Here is a 20,164-nt window from a genome sequence, read left to right on the forward strand (position 1 = left end):
GGACGTGACGTTGGCACTGAGGGCGGGAAGTTAGGGCATGGCTAACGCATTTCAGAGCCGCCCACGGCTTCTTTCTTAAATCTGCAAAGAATCGCATGTGATTTGAACAGGAATGTGGCACGATTTCTGGCCGAATCATATGCAGTCTTCCCCACTGCTCCTGTATGAACCCCAGTTTTTCATAGTGACTTCGGTGAGGCTTCACAGAGGAGGGAAGCAGGAAACCATATTCAATTCAGACAGGAATTGCACCGCATTCCAGGTCAAATTGCATGCAATTCTTTGCAGTGTATGGGCTCAAATTGCACTGCAAAGGTTTTGATAATTGTTAATGGCGAGCACTTATGCACAAGTATCAGTACTCATACTCACAAAAAAAAAAAAAAAAGATATCAGTGCAACCCTACTGAATTTGCATTCTATTGATTGAAACACTTGACATTCATTTTCCCTTTAAAGGAGCTTAGAATCTCAGAGGTCCACATACATTTTACACACGCAAATATGTAATTTTGAATCATATTTTCAATAAATACATGAAAATAATTGTTTGGCCTTTTTTTTTGTTCTCCTGATCTAATTTTTAAACTGAAAATCAGAACAGCTGTTAAGACAAATTTTGCAGAAAAATTGAAATATCAAAAGGGTTCGCAAACTTAAAACACCACTATGGATGTTATTCACTTTAGGTAGTGGAAAGAGGTAGGGTGAAGTTCATTTAGATTTAATAATTTCTAATTGATCAGATACCATATCAAATGTGAAATTCCAAGCACATCAACATTGACCACAATGGTTATGGCAGACCTTTATATTGACAAATTGGTAACCAGTGTTGGTAGTAACTGCGTTTAAGTAAACGGCGTTACTTAACACAGTTACTTTTCAGGGTAACGAGTAATCTATCTGATTACTCGTCCTCTCCCTGTAACGCCGTTGCTGCTACTTTTGGCTGCGTTACCGCAATTACATCTACCGCCACTAGATGCAGTAGATGTAATTGTATTCCCCCTCTCCTCTATGACCGCTGTCCGTGGTACTAGAGAGAGAAGAGGAGGAGACTCAGTCGAGTGAGTCACGCGGCGCCAGAAGTCGGACAGGGACAGCAGCAGCACAGCGTGCCAGTAGGGTTCCGGGTACAGGACTAGCACTTCAGCTTCTATTCCATTTTTATTTTAGCCTTTTAGTGTTTAATTTTCCTGCAGAAAGATTGCTACAGAAGTAACCAGCAATACAAAACGAGTGTGTCCTGTGACCAATCCAAATACAGTTTACTCCCCCGCTATTCCTATCCACAGGGACTGTCCATTGTGCACTGCTGCCCCCTAGAGTCCAATACTCATATTACACCCAACAGGGAGCTCATTATCCACAACACTGGAAGTCATAGGAATGCAAAGACCTACAGGACAGGGAATCACTGAGAGGAAGAGTGCCACCCTGTGGGATATACTGTGCATTACTCATCTAATGAAAATTATTTAGAAAGATTACTGCTTTGTATAATGTGCATTCTATTGTAGTGACATCACCGCCCTCCAGATATATTATACAGAGTGACATCACCGCCCTCCAGATATAAGATATATTATACAGAGTGACATCACCACTCTCCAGATATAAGATATATTATACAGAGTGACATCACCGCTCTCCAGATATAATATATATTATACAGAGTGACATCACCGCTCTCCAGATATAAGATATATTATACAGGAGTGACATCACTGCTCTCCAGATATAAGATATATTATACAGGAGTGACATCACCGCTCTCCAGATATAAGATATATTATACAGGAGTGACATCACCACTCTCCAGATATAAGATCTATTATACAGGAGTGACATCACCGCTCTCCAGATATAAGATATATTATACAGGAGTGACATCACCGCTCTCCAGATATAAGATATATTATACAGAGTGACATCACCGCTCTCGAGATATAAGATATATTATACAGAGTGACATCACCACTCTCCAGATAAAAGATATATTATACAGAGTGACATCACCGCTCTCCAGATATAAGATATGTTATACAGAGTGACATCACCGCTCTCCAGATATAAGATATATTATACAGAGTGACATCACCACTCTCCAGATATAAGATATATTATACAGAGTGACATCACCGCTCTCCAGATATAAGATATATTATACAGAGTGACATCACCACTCTCCAGATAAAAGAGATATTATACAGGAGTGACATCACCGCTCTTCAGATATAGGATATATTATACAGGTCCACCAGTGTTCCACACCGCCACCACCAGTGTTCCACACCGCCACCACCACCAGTGTGCCACACTGCCACCACCACCAGTGTGCCACACTGCCACCACCACCAGTGTGCCACACCGCCACCACCACCAGTGTGCCACACCGCCACCACCAGTGTTTCACAATGCCACCACCAGTGTGCCACACCGCCACCATCACCAGTGTGCCACACCACCACCACAACCAGTGTGCCACACTGCCACCACTCGTGTGCCACACCACCAACAGCCAGCCACCCCAGGCAACAGGTACCAAAAAACAAAACAAAATACAGTTACTCACAGTCAGGAGGACTCAGGACTCAGACCCCCACAGTGTGCCACACCGCCACAACTGTTAAAGATCTCATAGAACGTAATTGCATTATAGAATAGTAAAAAAAGTCGCAGTTACTTTGCTGAGTAACTAATTACTTTTTCAATGTGGTAACTGAGTCAGTAACTCAATTACTTTTTTGAGAGAAGTAATTTGTAACTGTAACTAATTACTTTTTTAAAGTAAGATGACCAACACTGTTGGTAACTACATTTTATAATTCCTTACAATCTGCAGATTCTCACCCCTTTACTTCCTTTTGTGGGAAATGACAGGCATACCTTCCTGATCTTGCCGATGAAGTTTGGGAAGAGGTCACCGAAACTTTCCTACAAGATGTTATTAGCATGGCTGATAAACGTATGCATTTTAAATGTATTTACCAATTGCATTACACTCCTGCTAAACTGAATCGTAAGGGGTTGACGGGAAAGACTGGCTGCCCTAGATGTGAGGAAGTCTCAGCTACCGCTTTGCACATGTTTTGATCTTGTCCAAACCTGTCCTCTTTTTCTGGCTGAATTGTTTGACATGCTATCAACTTCTTTTGGTCTACAAACTCTCAAAACTCCAGAAGTTTGTCTACTTTTGGTTAACCACTTTACTACCGGAGGATTTTGCTGTCTTCCGTCCAGGCCACTTTTTGCGATTCGGCGCTGTGCGACTTCAACTGACAATTGCGCGGTCGTGCGACGCCGTACCCAAACGAAATTTACGTCCTTTTTTTCCCACAAACAGAGCTTTCTTTTGGTGGTATTTGATCACCTGTGCGATTTTTACTTTTTGCGCTATAAACAAAAAAAGAGCGTTTATTTTGAAAAAATAACAATATTTTTAACATTTTTTTATATGAAATTCCCCCCAAAAAAGATGTAAAAACCAATTTTTTTAAAAATTTTTGGCCAATTTGTTTTATGCTACATATGTTTGGTAAAAAAAATCGCAATAAGCGTATTTTGATTGGTTTGCGCAAAAGTTATTGCGTTTACTAACAAAGGGAAAGATTTCTGTCATTTTTGGTGTTTTTTTTTTAACGCGTAATGGCGGCGATCTGCGATTTATTTTGCGGGACTGCGACATTGCGGCGGACAGACCGGACCCCTGACTGACATTTTTGACACTTTTGGGGGTACCAGTGACATTACTGCAGTAATCAGTGCTATAAATATGCACTGTTACTGTAAAAATGACACTGGCAGGGAAGGGGTTAATTTTATTGGAGAGGGAGGGGTTAATGTATGCCTGGTGCTTACTGACGTGTAGGGGGGGAGGTGACTGTGTGATTCATGGACAGATCGGATGTCCAGCTATGCTGAACAGTCCGATCTGTCACTCCCTGTCACTATGGAGATCCGCCCGCTGTGTTTACACACAGCGGGCGGATCTCCAGACTCGATCCCCGACGATCGGGTAAGAGCAGCGGCGATCGCCGCTGCTCCTCCCCTGGCCCGACTCCCGCTGTGAATGAAAACAGCGGGAGCGAGCCTCCGGCGGCGCGCAAGCGCCGCCCAGAAGGGGGAGTGTCCAGTCACGTTAATACTACGTGGCTGGACGATAACGAACCACTCTGCCGCAGTAGTATTACTGTGAGCGGTTGCAGAGTGGTTAAAGAAAATGTATGTAAAGTATTACAGTATGTTTAGTCTGATATATTTCTACGAAAAAAGAAGGCTTTCCTGCTGCATTGGAAGGATCCAGTTCCACCTACCCTGCCATATGTCAGCCATCTGATAAGCTGCCGGTGACACGCTCCCACTAGGCAGCGGGGATGTCCATGTACGGGGTTGGTGGCACTGATTGCCGCCTGCCACTCACGATCTGAAATCATCACAGAACGCCTGTGATCTTTCTATGTAGGATCACAGGTCTCTATGGTCATTTCACAAGCTCCTCCCCTCAAAGTTAGTAAACACTCCCATAGGCTTACATTTAACCCCTTGATCACCCACTAGGTTAACCCTTTCCCTGCCAGTGTCATTATTACAGTAACAGTGCATATTTTTAGCACTGATTACTGTAGTAATGTCATCGGTCCCCCCAAAAGTGTCAAAAAGGTGAGTTAGAGGTCCAATCTGTCCGCCACCATGTCGCAGTCCCGCTAAAAATTGCAGATTGCCGTCATTATTAGTAAAAATACATAAATAAAAATGACATACATTTTTCCCCTAGTTACAAACGCAATAACTTTTGTGCAAACCAAAATACGCTTATTGTGATTTTTTTTACTAAAAATATATAGCAGCATACAAATTGGCCTAAAATGAGGAAAAATTTAGATTTTTTGGGAATGTTATATAGCAGAATGTGAAAATATTGTTTTTTTTTTTTCAGAATTTTCGCTCTTTTTTTGTTTATAGTGCAAAAAAAAAAAAATTGCACAGGTGATCAAATACCACCAAAAGAAGGCTCTATTTGTGGGGAAAAAAAAGGACATACATTTTATCTAAGTACAGACTGCGCAATTGTCCGTTAAAGTAACGCAGTACCGAATCGCAAAAAAATGGCCTGGTCATTAAGGGGGCAAATCCTTCCGGTCCAGTTAATAAGTCTGCTATAAAACTTTTATTTGAATTTGGAGAGAGCACTGTATGCATGTGTGTGTACTATATGTGTGTGTATGTTGTAGTGGGTGGGTGTATGTGTAGCTGTTCTGTTGCCTTGTTTATTTTTCTGGCTGCTATGGCTTGTTCAGGTTTATTGTACAAACAACTCAGACTATTTTATCAATGGAAATGCTATTTTAAAAAATGGTCTAGTATGTATTATCCTGATTTGCACCTTTGATGGGCTCTGCGTAGCTAACACTACTGCCATCATCATGTTCAGATGGCATTTGTTTGTTTAACCACTTTACCACCGGAGGATTTTGCTGTCTTACGTCCAGGCCACTTTTGCGATTCGGCACTGTGCAAATTTAACTGACAATTGCGTTGTTGTGTGACACCGCACCCCAACGAAATTTACGTCCTTTTTTTCCCACAAACAGAGCTTTCTTTTGGTGGTATTTGATCACCTGTGCGATTTTTACTTTTTGCGCTATAAACAAAAAAAAGAGCATAAATTTTGAAAAAATAACAATATTTTTCACATTTTTTTATATGAAATTCCCCCCAAAAAAATGTAAAAATCTAATTTTTTTTAAATTTTTGGCTAATTTATTTTTTTTAACGAGTAATGGCGGCGATCTGCGTTTTTTTTTTTGCGGGATTGCGACATTGTGCCGGACAGATCGAACCCTTGACTGATATTTTTGACACTTTTGGGGGTACCAGTGACTACAGTAATCAGTGCTATACATATGCACTGTTACTGTAAAAATGACACTGGCAGGGAAGGGGTTAATTTTATTGGAGAGGGAGGGGTTAATGTATGCCTGGTGCTTACTAACGTGTGTGGGGGGAGGTGACTGAGTGACACAGGGACAGATCGCAGGTTCAGCTATGCTGAACCCTGCAATCTGTCACTGTCTGTCACTTAGGAGATCCGCCCGCTTTGTTTACACAAGCGGGTGGATCTCCAAACTTGATTCCCCGACGATCGGAAAAGAGCGGCGGTGATCACCGCCGCTCCTCCCCTGGCTCGACTCCCGCTGAGACTGAATACAGCAGGAGTGAGCCTCCGGCGGCGCGCGTGGGCCGCCCACAAGGGGAGGAGCCCAGCGACGTAGGTCTACGTCGCTGGACGGGAACTAACCACTTTGCCGCAGTAGAGCTCAAGTGAGCGGTCGGCAAGTGGTTAATATGTTTTACAAAAACTATAAATATAGTTTAAGTGTATAATGTATAAGTATGGTATAAAACAAAAAACAAAAACATTGACCATAATGGCTTCCATTTACTAAAGCATATTGCATGCAGTATGTGGGTCACCTGACACATTTTTCCCAAATATCAAATGCGATAATGAAAATGTCAATTCACTATCCCTTTATGCGATATTTACCTCAAAAAGCAAAAACACTCATAAATACAGCAAAACACAGCGTTAAAGTCAATTCACTAAATGAAATAAATAAATAACCCCCACACTGTTTTTTTTATTTTTCCAAGCCAGCTCTACTTTTGTTTATATTCTGCTGTCAGCGGGGAAACCTATACTAAACATATTGAACCCAAACTCCAGCAAACACTTTTTAAGCAGTTACAGCAACAGTTTTGATTCTGTTGCAATAAACATTTTACATACATGAATTGAAAGCTGATTGTTGTAAGCAGCCCTGTCATTGGTAAATGGTTTGTCTCAACCCCCTAACTGCTACAATTGAAAGACATATTGTTCTGCTGAAAAACAAGACTTACTGGCTGATTTACCAAGTGAAAATAAAATAAGAAAGCTTAAAAAAACATATGCAGATATCACATATATGAATTGGTAAGCTTCAATAAAATAAATGTTTACTTTTGGATTTAGTGCTATTTTAATCTGGTGGTCAGTTTTCTGGTGAGGTGAAGGATCTCACAGGTGCAGAGTGGATACACACTGAGGATTATATCAAGAATTTTCCTTCTGCACCTCATGTGTAATTTTGTGAACTGTACACTAATATTCATTTTATAAGGACTACTTTTTATTTGTGATTATGATATCCAGTATGGTATTATTTATGTGATGAATATTTATTGTAAATATTTCTTGTACCATACTATTTACACACTGGAATGTATAGTTATATTGGGATGTATACTGTTATTTTTTATATGTATTATCTATTGATTATTATTTGTTTTAGGTTCGTGTTAAACCAGAGCTGCCTTTGATGTATTTTAATTTGGTATTTATTTAGATTAAGGTAGCTGATTTGACAGATTCACTTTATAAATGTTAATTTTAAGCCCCATACACACACGCAGATCGTCGTCATACAAACGTCGGCGGACGAAAGATCTGCCGATTGTACGCGTGTTAGTATGGTGCCTCCGACAGCTGTCTGCACACAATCCGCGGACAAGAGTCTTTCTTGCAAACATGAAAATTTTTGTCTGCGGACACCAGAACGGACAATTGTTCGCCTGTCAGTACAGAAATCAGCCGACAGACCGCAGATTTGCAAGACTGGGCATGCTCAGAAAATAAAAAACACAGGGAAAGTTAACCATTACATGACATCACTTCTGCAGTCAGCTGAAGTCTGCGGACAAAATTCTTGTGCTGTCCTTGTGCTGTCTTTGCACTTTTCAACAGACACCGACATCCCGGGGAGAAAAGACGAACATTTGTATGACGACGATCTGCGTGTGTGTATGGGGCTTTAGTGTGCAAAGAGTGTCAGGTGACAGGAGTCACTTTGGGCATGGGGGTTGTGGACTCCAAATTCCTTTAGAGAGGTTGGGGGGCACCATGCCCAGCCTTATGGGGCTCTCTTATGTTTAAGTCACCCTGCGTCTGTTATGGATGCAGGGTGACCAAGAGAGTGGTGAACACTGAGAATATGGTTGGGCTACTTCAAATGGGACAATAATATGCATTAACCATATCTCTCAGGAAATATGGAGATCTATCTTATTTCTTTAGACTGTCAGGCACAGGAAGTGCATCTCCTAATATGGTCATTGCAGGAAGTTCAATGTGGAGACTGACTGTCTAACAATGTTGCTTTTGTCTGAGATGGCTTTTCATTCACCTATTATCAAGTGTGTTAATGAACTCACCTGTTGTCTGCTAAGGGATGTATTGACACTCAGAGTAATGTGTATTGGGGGCTCGTTATGGAACCATTGTGTAATGCGGTGGGTGGATCTGTATAATTAAATCATGTTGAATTCTCAAAGTGTATATAAAAGTCTGAAAGTTGGTCAATAAAGAGTTAATTCTGGTTTCACTCCAAAACTTGTACTGTCGAGTTATTGGGGTAACTATAGCCAGAATCACGGATCCCGTGTTCAAGAGCTTAGGAAGCAGGTTACTGGCAGAGATACACAATCGGTGGTGTCCGGATTCCGTCACACTTCATAATGAAGATAATTTGCTCACTGTCACAAACCCCAAACATCAAAGATATTGCATTGACCTGTGTCTGCTGGCATTTGTGTTTAGCTTTAAAAAACATAAAGCATTAGGTAAACACTTGACATATGGTACCTACCAAGAGTTGTCCAATAAAACATAGAATTAGAATGAATGACAAGATGAGGAATGCAGAGCCAAATGAAATCCACAGAGCAAATGTTCTGTAAAATAAATTTAGAGAAATTATGTTCATGTAATGAACATATAACTGTTTGCCAGTAGAAACAAAAAAATGGACAGGGCAGTTCAAACAAGAAATGAAAATACAGTAATAATTTATAGCATGGGGGGTAAGAGCCAAATGTTTCAGATCCTCATTAGCACTGGGTGTACTATACCATACACCCATACAGGGCTGTGTTTACCAGCACAGGGATACACAGGTGTACTATGCATCCTTGTGCATGCAGTACCATTCATATCAACTGGGACACAGCCGCTGTGTCTCAATATGATGTCTGTGTGTGTGCGGGTCCCTGAACTCACCCTGTCTGCATTTGGGGGCACGTAACAACACACACAGATGTCATATTGGGACAGAGGGGATATGCCCATGGAAGAATCATAGATTAGAAGAGCCATGAGGGCAATAAGGACTAGGTAATGTGGGAGCATACCTACACTTGTGTACCTCTAAAATACTATCCTTGGGTACCTTGGGAAAAATGCCCCAAGTCTCTCAAACAACACCCAATCATATGAGCCACATTGGAAGTCTTCCACAAAGTGCGAAATGAGTTATTTCATTCACCCAGGGCCTTTAACCCCTATGACAGACAATCCAGGTGAAGAAAAGGAATCAATACCAGTGGAAGATGACCATACACCTCTACTAACCAGTCATTGTATAGCTTTAAGCAAGCTAAAAACATACAATACGTTGACAAATGAGCTAAGTCCACACCATTTATTATATTAGACATACCGTCAATTATGTAGTTATCTATCCACCCATACACAGAGCAACGTTTTTTTAGATCGCTATCATCTTTAGAATCTAAAGGCCGCTGCAGTAGAAAAATGACTTCATCAGCATATTCCTGCCTACAAATTTGTGTATCTGTGCCCACAAATGTTCGATAAGCACACACTGGCAAGAGACCCTTGTAAACTCCTTATGCTATGCCTACTAAAATCAAAAAGTGGTTCCCTCAGTCCTTGGATCAGTACTAGAGGTGTAAAATTTCCAAACTGAGTTGGGCCATTTAAGTGTTTAACATACCAATACAATATCAGTAGTTTTAAGATTTACAATTGCATCTACAATAAGGTATAATCTGAGATTAGGCATGCAGATTGCTGTATGTATGTATCAGATAATCAAAATGTAATTAAAGACCATCTCATAATGATGCAGCTGCTTTCAACTATTAACTTTTCCCCAATGCTTCTACATTGCGTATTAGTACCTCCTAAACATAAGAAGACCAAGGTTAAAGATGATACCAAGTATGGTCAGTGCGAATGACAACAAGGGATAAATATGAGAGAAGTTTTAATCCTCAAAATCGGTATAAGTAAATCGCTCACAACTATTTTGTATATTTTACATTAAAGGGGAGATTTACTAAAACTGGTGCATAGTACAGCTGTGCATAGCAGCCAATCAGCTTCTATTTTCAGCTTGTTTGGATAGGCTTTGACAATAAAACCTGATTAGTTATTATACAGAGAGCTGCACCAGATTCTGAGTCCACCAATTTAGTAGATCTCCCCCTAACTGTCTTTGTGAATGACACCAATCATTCTTTGACATTCTTTCCTGGAATTGTCCCACCTACACTCATGCATTGTAATGCTTAGTTGCAACTTTTCTTGCTTTTAGCTTTAAAGTGCATTTGTAATGTTGTTTCATTTTTATGAGTAAAAAATCAAAAAATGCCATATTAACTTTAAAACAGCCTTAAAAACATGTCCAGTGTGCATGTGTCTGTTCGCGCACTGCAGAAGTACTGATAGGAGCAATTTGGGGTCACTAATGTGTTGTTTCACAGAATTTTGTTGTTAATAAATAAATTCTATGACAGTACCTGGAGGTCAAAGAAGAAGATTTGAGACTGCTGCTGGACCATGTGTTATTTTAAAATCTAAAGAAGGATTGCAAGGCTACTTTTTGTGTTGCAAAGGAAAGCTACAGAGAACCTGTGCTGCTATGAGACACTCAGGGGAATTCATAAAAACCCTTTAGAATTCTGTTGGGCTGTAGCATTAAAAGTGTCGGCGCTTGAACAGACAGGTACATGAATTTGTCACTGTGAAGGAATGTCCACACTCATCCCTGCCCCTCCTCCCTGGTAGAATACTGTCCATGAAAGACTAGTTCCCCATTAGGTCTGCTCAACTTTTGATTGACAACACATGAGGCTAGTGATGGACGAACACCGGCCCGGGGCGGTTCGCGAACATTAGCAGCAAACTTTCTTAAATGTCCGTGAACCGCAAGTTTGCGGCGGGCCCCATTGACTTTATTGGGTGGCGAACTTCAAAAACCTTTAGGTCATGTTTGCAGCCACAAAAGACTTACTAGCTGTTCACAAATAGTCCCACCACATGGACAATGTCATAACAGAAGTATTGCAATTAGAAAAGTTGCCCTTAAATTTGTTTTTTTTTGTTTTTTTTTACAGCAAAAAATGTTTTTTTTTTTCCTAAATCAGCCAGAACTGACAGCAGCCAGTAAATACATATCAAATACATTAAGGGTCCATTCACACATCTGTAAAATGGGTCCGCATCCATTCCACAATTTGGCGGAACTTTATAGACCCATTGATTTTCAATTCCAGTCTGAAAAATTAGGCATTCACAGGATAAAGAAGTAAGTGTCGGCCATTCCAGGCCCCAAAAATTAGCCCACATGAATTTACCTGACAGCTAAGAACTTTGTATTCTGTGGCTGAAGGTACATTAGGCATTCACAGGATAAATAAGTAAGTGTCGGCCATGAAAGGCCCCAAAAATTAGCCCACATGGGTTTACCTGACAGCTAAGAACGTTGTATTCTGTGGCTGAAGGTACATTAGGCATTCACAGGATACAGAAGTAAGTGTCGGCCATGAAAGGCCCCAAAAATTAGCCCACATGGGTTTACCTGACAGCTAAGAACGTTGTATTCTGTGGCTGAAGGTATATTAGGCATTCACAGGATACAGAAGTAAGCGTCGGCCATAAAAGGCCCCAAAAATTAGCCCACATGGGTTTACCTGACAGCTAAGAACGTTGTATTCTGTGGCTGGAGGTACATTAGGCATTCACAGGATACAGAAGTAAGTGTCGGCCATAAAAGGCCCCAAAATTAGGCATTCAATGGACATGAAATGCCTTTTCTGCTGCTGTATTTATCGAACACGTGTACCATGAATTGTTGTGGGTGGATGGCGGTCTGGCGGATATTTGTGGGTTGTCATGAGGAATTGTAATCAAAGATGGTCTACTGGTCACATGTGTTGAATTCTTTAGAGATCCATGCCTCATTCATTTTTATAAATGTGAGGTAGTCAACACTGTCATGAGCTAGGCGAGTGCGCTTATCGGTCACGATCCCCCCTGCTGCACTGAATGTCCTTTCGGACAGGACACTGGACTGGGGGCAAGCCAACAGTTCCATTGCAAATTGTGCAAGCTCTGGCCAGAGGTCAAGCCTGCCCACCCAGTAGTCCAGGGGTTCATCACTCCTCAGAGCGTCCACATCGGCTGTTAACCCGATGTAGTTGGACACCTGTCGGTCTAGGCGTTCCCTGATGCTGGATCCTGAGTACAGCTGTCGATGGGTCAGCTAAAAGAAGGATCTCATATCTGAAGTATATGCAAAAAACAGAGGGTGACCAGCGCTATGGAGTGTACGGTGAAAGTGAAATAGGTACTAGGTGTAAGCAGCCAACAACCAAACCCCAAGGGGTTAAGAGTTAAATGAAGGTGCAAAGGGGGTTGAAACGGCGCTACCTATGAGTGCTCAAGTGTTGGGGTGAACTTATCTGAAAACTTTATAAATTAAATCCCATAAAAAAGGGGGGTGACACCAATAAAATATAATAAATATAATAAAAATAATATAATAAAAATGATAAACAAGACAAGGTGCAAACCACGTGTCAATCCAATCAAATCGGTTGGATCTTACTGTGTGTGGTATGATTGTGCAAAGGTGCTAGTGTGCGAAATTAAATAAATAAATAAACAGGATTCATAAAGTGATGAATTTATTCCAATGTTGATAGTACAGTGCAGGAATAATAAGTAATATTTGATTATTGTGAACAAATTAGTGTCCAAAGAAAGGGAATTCCTGGTGATAAAGTAGTGAAAGTGTAAGGTAATTCCCAAAGAAATAAAATGTTGCAATCACCCGTGTGGCCACTGGGTGTCGCACCACATATACAACCTGTTGATGTGATAGGCAAGTTGTTGTATGTCCTGGGGTTTCCTCTCCACGGCCCAGCAGGCACAGGCTGGCAGTTTCACATAAAGGAGAGAGAGGGGAGCCCCATAAAGCAGTATATAGTAATTCGTAGTAGGAAAGAATAGTAGTGACTATCCAACTGATTTGATTGGATTGACACGTGGTTTGCACCTTGTCTTGTTTATCATTTTTATTATATTATTTTTATTATATTTATTATATTTATTATATTTAATTGGTGTCACCCCCCTTTTTTATGGGATTTAATTTATGAAGTTTTCAGATAAGTTCACCCCAACACTTGAGCACTCATAGGTAGCGCCGTATTAACCCCCTTCATATCTGAAATGACCAACAGATCTTCAAACCACCCTCTTCTTGCAGGCGCTGTTGGATTGCTACCCGCAACTGTCTCTCTGTGACTGGAAATTCCTCTGCCAGCGCACGCAAAAGCAGAATGCAGCATTTCTCGCAGCAAGGCCTGGAAGTGCTGCATTCTGACCGTCCTCTGTGATGGTGGTAACATTTCTGCAATTTTTTGTTTGTACCGGGGGTCTAAGTATGTTGCCACCCAGTACTGGTAAAGCCCTTTATGCTTTTTATACAGGGTTCCCCCTTAAAACACTGGAGCATGAAGGCCCCCATTTGCACTAAACTGGACGCAGTGTAGTGGCCTGGCTCTAGCTCATCATCCAGGATAATCTCTCCCTTGTTCTCCTCCCCCATCCACGGACAACACCAGGGATCCCAGACAGGGTTAAAGCATGCTCTTCTTGCTCCTCCTCATCCGCCCCGGCACCATCCTCCTCTGACTCCTCTTCAGACTCCTGTTGTTGACTTGTCTCAGATGGAGTAGCACCCCCTGGGAATTCATCCAACATTGCGACTTCCTGTTCTTCCTGCTCCTGCTCCTCGATGGCTTGATCAATGACACGACGCAATGCACGCTCCAGAAAGAAGCCGTAAGGTACAATGTCACTGATGGCGCCCTGGCCGTGACTGACTAGTTTGGTGATCTCATCAAATGGCCGCAGAAGTCTGCATTCGTCATGCATGAGCAGTCACCTGTCCTGCCGCAGAGTTCGTACAGGTAGTCATTAACTGCACGTTTCTGCTGGAGCAGCCTATCAAGCATATGCAACGTTGAGTTCCATCGTGTTGGGCAGTCACAAATAAGACACCTGACGGGCAGGTTGTGTCGCCGCTGAATGTTAGCAAGGCGAGCCATGACTGTGTAAGATCTGAAATGGGCCAAGATTTTCCTGGCCTGCCGCAAGACGTCCTGGACCCCAGGGTATTTGGCAACGAATCGCTGCATGACCAATTTTTCCCTGTTTCAGCACGCTCAGCAGATTGGCACCGTTGTCGCACACCACTTTACTAACTGTCAAATTTAGCAGTGTCAGCCACTGATCTGCCTGTGAACGCAAAGCTGAAAGGAGTGCAGGACCAGTGTGGCTCTTGGCTTACAGACACAACAGACGCAGTACAGCATGGCAACGTCTCACCTGGCATGTGGAATAGGTTCTGGGGATCTTGGGCGGCGCAGCGGAAGAGACGGTAGCAGCGGAAAAGGAGGAGTCAGCCGAGGAGGAGAGGGAGGATGAGGAGGAGAAGAAGAGGTAGGCCTGAATGCAATCCGTGGCGGTAAAACCAAATCTACATGGGTGCCACGGTTTACATGCTTGACGGCCGTCAGAAGGTTCACCCAGTGGGCAGTAAAAGTTATATACCTTCCCTTCCCCTGTTTGCTAGACCATGTGCCTGTGGTCAGAAGTATCTTGGCACCAACACTGTGTGCCAGAGATACATTCACTTGCCGCTGAACATGGCCATACAGCTCTGGAATGCCCTTCTGCAAGAAATATTTCCTGCCTGGGACCTTCCATTGTGGTGTTCCAATGGCCACAAATTTCCGAAAGGCCTCCGAGTCCACCAGTTGATATGGCAGTAGTTGGCGGGCTATCAGTTCCGTCAAGCCAGCAGTCAACCGTTGGGCAAGAGGGTTATCCGGCGTCATCATATTTTTACGCTCCAACATTTGGGCCACGGAAGCCTGCCTTTTTCCAGAACAACGTGAGGATGGCATGATGGAAGGTGGAGTGGAGGACAATTGTGAGGAGAGAGGAGAAGGAGAAGAGGCTGGACGGTGAGAGCCTGGAATGTGGCTTTGTGGCTTCTGACAGCGTTGCTCCCACTGGGCTCGGTGATGGGAGTTCAGGTGCCTTCTTAAGGCGGTCATCCTTAGGTAAGTGTTGGGCTTACCGCGACTTATGCGTTGACTGCAAAGGCTATAGATGGCAACACTGTTGTCAGCAGCGGACACATTAAAAAAAGCCCACACTGCGGAACCATGTGCCGGTGTCCTGGGAGCACCAGATGTGACTGTACATGGTTGATGGCTCACTCCTGATACATTTGCAGTCTGCTTTGTCCCTCCTGTGCAATGCAAGTTCCGCCTGGTTCTCCTCCCTATCTGCTGGTCCGTCGCTCCCTCTGAACTCCCCTCCTCTTCCTCTTTTGTAGCCACCCACGTGATGTCCATAGACACGTCATTATCCACGTCACCTTCCCCACCACTGACATTTGAGATCTCGGAGTAGGCAGCAACAGCAGGGACCAACCTCCTTGGGCTGATCTGGGTACTGTCATCAGACTGCTGAGTGTCGGCTGTTGCTACCTCCTCTTCATGATCCGATGCCAACAATTGCTGTGCATCGCAAATTTCTTGTGATGGATCGGAAAATAATTCCAGTGGCTCAAGCGGAGGGTATATGGTGGTGGTGTTGGTGTCTTTGGGGGTGCACACAGCAGAGAGTGAAGAGGGTGCACATAGAGAGGATGAGGAGGGTGCAGAAGAGGAAGGCTGAGTGAGCCACTCAACCAAGTCTGGTGCGTTCTTTGTCGTAATCGAACGCACCTTCTGAAACTTCACACTTTGGCTCCAGCCTACTGCTCCTGCCCTACCCCTACCACCCCTGTGTAAGGACCTGCCTCTTCCTCTGCCTGTCATTTTTTAAATTACCCTGTGAAAAAAGTCTCTAGAGAAGCCCAGTATATGTGGAAGAAGGTATATAGCACCCCGCTTCAATCTGTGGTATTGGGGGGGGCCACTGGTTTATCACACCAGTTCTACAAATAATTGGCCAGTAACTGTTGTCACTGTGTGTAGCACAGTTAACGCAGCAAAAGAGGCCACATTTTTGACAAACTAAAATACACTCTTATAAAAGTATACTGTTAAATAACACCCCACTTCAATATGTGGTATTGGGGGGGGGGGGCACTAGTTTATCACACCAGTTGTACAAAAAATTGGCCAGTGAGTTTGGCACTGTGTGTAGCAGAGTTAACGAAGCAAAAGAGGCAATATTGTTGCAGGACACAAATACGCTTATAAAAGTATACTCTAATAACACACCACTTCAATATGTGGTATTGGGGGGGGCCACTGGTCTATCACACCAGTTCTACAAAAAATTGGCCAGTAACTGTTGTCACTGTGTGTAGCACAGTTAACGCAGCAAAAGAGGCCAAATTTTTGCAGGACTAAAATACACTGTTTTAAAAGTATACTGTTAAATTACACCCCACTTCAATATGTAGTATTGGGGGGGCACTGGTCTATCACACCAGTTGTACAAGTAGTTGTGGGGGTTTGCTATAGGCCACCTAACCAAGGGGAGGAGGTAGAGCTGGAATTTTTAGCACTAATGGGTAAAGTGGCAAGATTGGGATCAGTCATCATATTGGGGGACTTCAATTATCCCGACATTGACTGGAAAGAGGGGACTGCACACTCACAGAAGGCCCGTCTATTCACGGAAACCTTACAGGACAACTACATGTCACAGTTGGTGGATTCCCCTACCAGAGAAAACGCAGTCCTGGATCTATTGATCACTAATGACCCAGACATAATCTCGGAGGTAGGAGTCCAGGACAACCTGGGCTCTAGCGATTACAGGATGATCACATTTAGTATAAATAACAATATAACAAGGCAAGTGGGGAACATAAGAACCGTAAATTTCAGAAGGGCAAACTTTCCAAAATTGTACTCATTGATGGAAAGGGTAAACTGGGACCAAACCTTGGGATCACTGACCACAGAGGAAAAATGTGAATGCTTTAGGAACATATTAAGCAAATGCATCTTGCAGTGCATTCCTATGGGAAATAAATTTAGAAGAGACAAAGCCAAACCTGGCTGGCTAAACCGTAGCGTTAAAAAACTTATTAGGGGAAAAAAATTGCCCTGTTCCTGATCTTTGCTGACAGTATTAGGACAGGAGATGTACCAGGGGATTGGAGGAAGGCTAACGTGATTCCGATATTCAAAAAGGGCCAGAGGCATATCCTGGGAAATTATAGGCCTGTCAGTTTGACATCAATAATATTTAAACTTCTGGAGGGGATGATAAGGGGCTATATCGTAGAGTATGCTAAAGACAACAACATCATCAGCAGTAACCAGCACGGGTTTACAAATGGGCGTTCTTGTCAAACCAATCTCTTAGCATTCTACGAGGAGGTGAGCTGTGAGCTAGATAGGGGCAGACCAGTGGATGTGGTGTACTTGGATTTCGCTAAGGCGTTTGATACAGTTCCCCACAAGCGCTTAATTTATAAAATAAGGTCTGCAGGTATCGACAGCAGGATTTGCTCTTGTATACGAAATTGGCTAAAAGGCCGTGTCCAAAGGGTGGTAATAAACAGCGCATACTCAGACTGGTCTGAGGTAGTAAGCGGGGTGCCCCAGGGCTCAGTCCTGGGACCAACCTTGTTCAATTTATTCATAAACAGCTTTGAGGACCGGATCAGTAGTTCGTTATCAGTTTTTGCAGTTGACACAAAATTGGCCAGGGCAATAACTGCACAGCATGAAGCAGATATCCTACAGAATGACCTGGACAAAATTACGGAGTGGGCAACGACATGGCAAATGAGGTTTAACGTGGAGAAGTGTAAGGTTTTGCACTTGGGGACTAAAAACATAAAAACACAATACACGTTAGGAGGGGAACCCTTGGGGGAATCAAAAATGGAGAAAGATCTGGGAGTTTGGTTGATGATAGATTAGGCAACAGCATGCAATGTCAAGCGGCAGCTGCCAAAGCCAGCAGATTATTAGCATGCATAAAGAAAGGGATGTATTCCAGAGATAAGACTATAATCCTTCCACTTTATAAAACTCTGGTCCGACCGCATCTGGAGTATTCTGTCCAGTTCTGGTCGCCAGTCCTCAGGAGGGATGTTCTGGAGCTGGAGAGAGTCCAGAGAAGGGCAACTAAACTGATTAGGGGGTTGGAGGACCTTAACTATGAAGAGCGGCTGCAATCGCTCGATTTATTCTCCCTGAGGGGGGACATGATAGCAATTTATAAATATCTTAATGGGGATCTCAGCTTAGAAAAAAAGCTGTTCATTCGAAGGAATTGCATGAGGACTCAAGGACATACAATGCGATTAGAGGAGAAGCGTTTTAACCTCTAACGAGGAGGGTTCTTTACTGTTAGGGCTACAAGATTGTGGAATTGTCTACCACAAGAGGTGGTTTCTGCGGGTGGTATGGTGGCTTTCAAAAGACTCTTAGACTTACATCTCAAGGATCAGGACATTAAGGGCTATGTTAGATGATTACAGCCACACACACCTACACAGGTTGAACTGGATGGACTATTGTCTTTATTCAACCTCACCTACTATGTAACTATGTAACTATGTACAAAAAATTGGCCAGTAAGTTTGGCACAGTGTGTAGCAAAGTTAACGCAGCAAAAGAGGCAATATTTTTGCAGGACACAAATACACTCATAAAAGAATACTCAGATAACACCCCACTTCAATATGTGGCATTGGGGGTCACTGGTCTATCACACCAGTTATAATACTTTAAAAGTGCTTTTGTCACTGTTTGTAGTATTGCTGTAGTAACGCTCAACACACCAGTCACAATGCTGCACAGTGCACAATACAAATCCACTATAATATGCTTTCTATATTAGAAAGTATAAGTGGATTACACCCCTATATAGTGCACTGCACACCTATAACAAATACCAGTCCTTAAAATGACTTTTGTGGACCTTAAAATAGTGATTTGTGTCACTGACGAATCTGTCCCTGGTGCACACAACAGACCTCTCCCTACATTGACAAAAATTAGAAAGTACACCTATACCAAATACAAGCCCTTAAAATTACTTTTGTGGACCTTAACAGAGCGATTTGTGTCACTGACAATCTGTCCCTGGTGCACACAGCAAACCTCTCCCTAAACTGACAAAAGAGACAGTAAACCTATACCAAATACCAGCCCTTAAAAGGACTTTTGTGGACCTTAACAGAACGATTTGTGTCACTGACGATCTGTTCCTGGTGCACACAGCAAACCTCTCCCTACACTGACAAAAGAGATAGTACACCTATACCAAATACCAGCCCTTAAAAGGACTTTTGTGGACCTTAACAGAGTGATTTGTGTCACTGACCGTCTGTTCCTGGTGCACACAGCCAACCTCTCCCTACACTGACAAAAAGCAGAATGTGAAATGGCCGCCAGCTCAGGTCTATTTATAAGGTAGGGGGTATGTCCATGTGCTGAAATGTTTCAATTGGCTGTCCCAGTGGGATCTTTCACTGGTAATTACAGGACATTCAGGGACCAAGGACTGCATCTGTGATGAAAGACCTCTGGACATTTGTTCTGTTGGCTTGCTGGGCCTTTGCATTTTACACAGGACTATTCTACAGCTATCTAGTCACAGTGGCCAGCTGTGTAAGAAGAGACAGCCTCTCATAGTAGTTAGGGCCTTAGCTTGGACATAGGTCATCCTAATGTTTGACACATGCATTACTTTCCTTACCATTTCCTTTTGAAGTATTTTACTGCATTAAATAAAAGCAGATGACATGGTTCCTTAAATCATCACAGACTGTGGAAAATGTTGCATCTCATTTGGAAATCAAGGTCCCAGAGTCTGGAGGAAGTGTGGAGAGGTACATAATCCAAATTGCATGAGGTCCAGTGTAAAGTTTCCACAGTCAGTGATGGTTTGGGGGGCCATGTCATCTGCTGGTGCTGCTCCACTGTGTTTTATCAAGTCCAAAGTCGGCGTAGCCCTCTATTAGGGAATTCTAGAGCA

General features: G+C 42.8%; 1 protein-coding gene across 1 annotated transcript in view; it reads right to left on the reverse strand.

Annotated features, from left to right (window-relative positions):
• ADCY2 (adenylate cyclase 2) overlaps positions 1 to 20,164 on the reverse strand; it is a gene marked incomplete at both ends in the record, with an annotated part of 1,451,075 nt that overhangs the window by 356,439 nt on the left and 1,074,472 nt on the right. The window contains one exon of the mRNA XM_082258935.1: positions 8,694 to 8,778. Within this exon, the coding sequence (XP_082115061.1) occupies positions 8,694 to 8,778 (85 nt within the window). The remainder of the gene's footprint in view (positions 1 to 8,693; positions 8,779 to 20,164) is intronic.

The sequence above is a fragment of the Pelophylax lessonae genome (assembly GCF_965119305.1).
Source record: "Pelophylax lessonae genome assembly, chromosome: 5".
Classification (NCBI taxonomy): domain Eukaryota; kingdom Metazoa; phylum Chordata; class Amphibia; order Anura; family Ranidae; genus Pelophylax; species Pelophylax lessonae.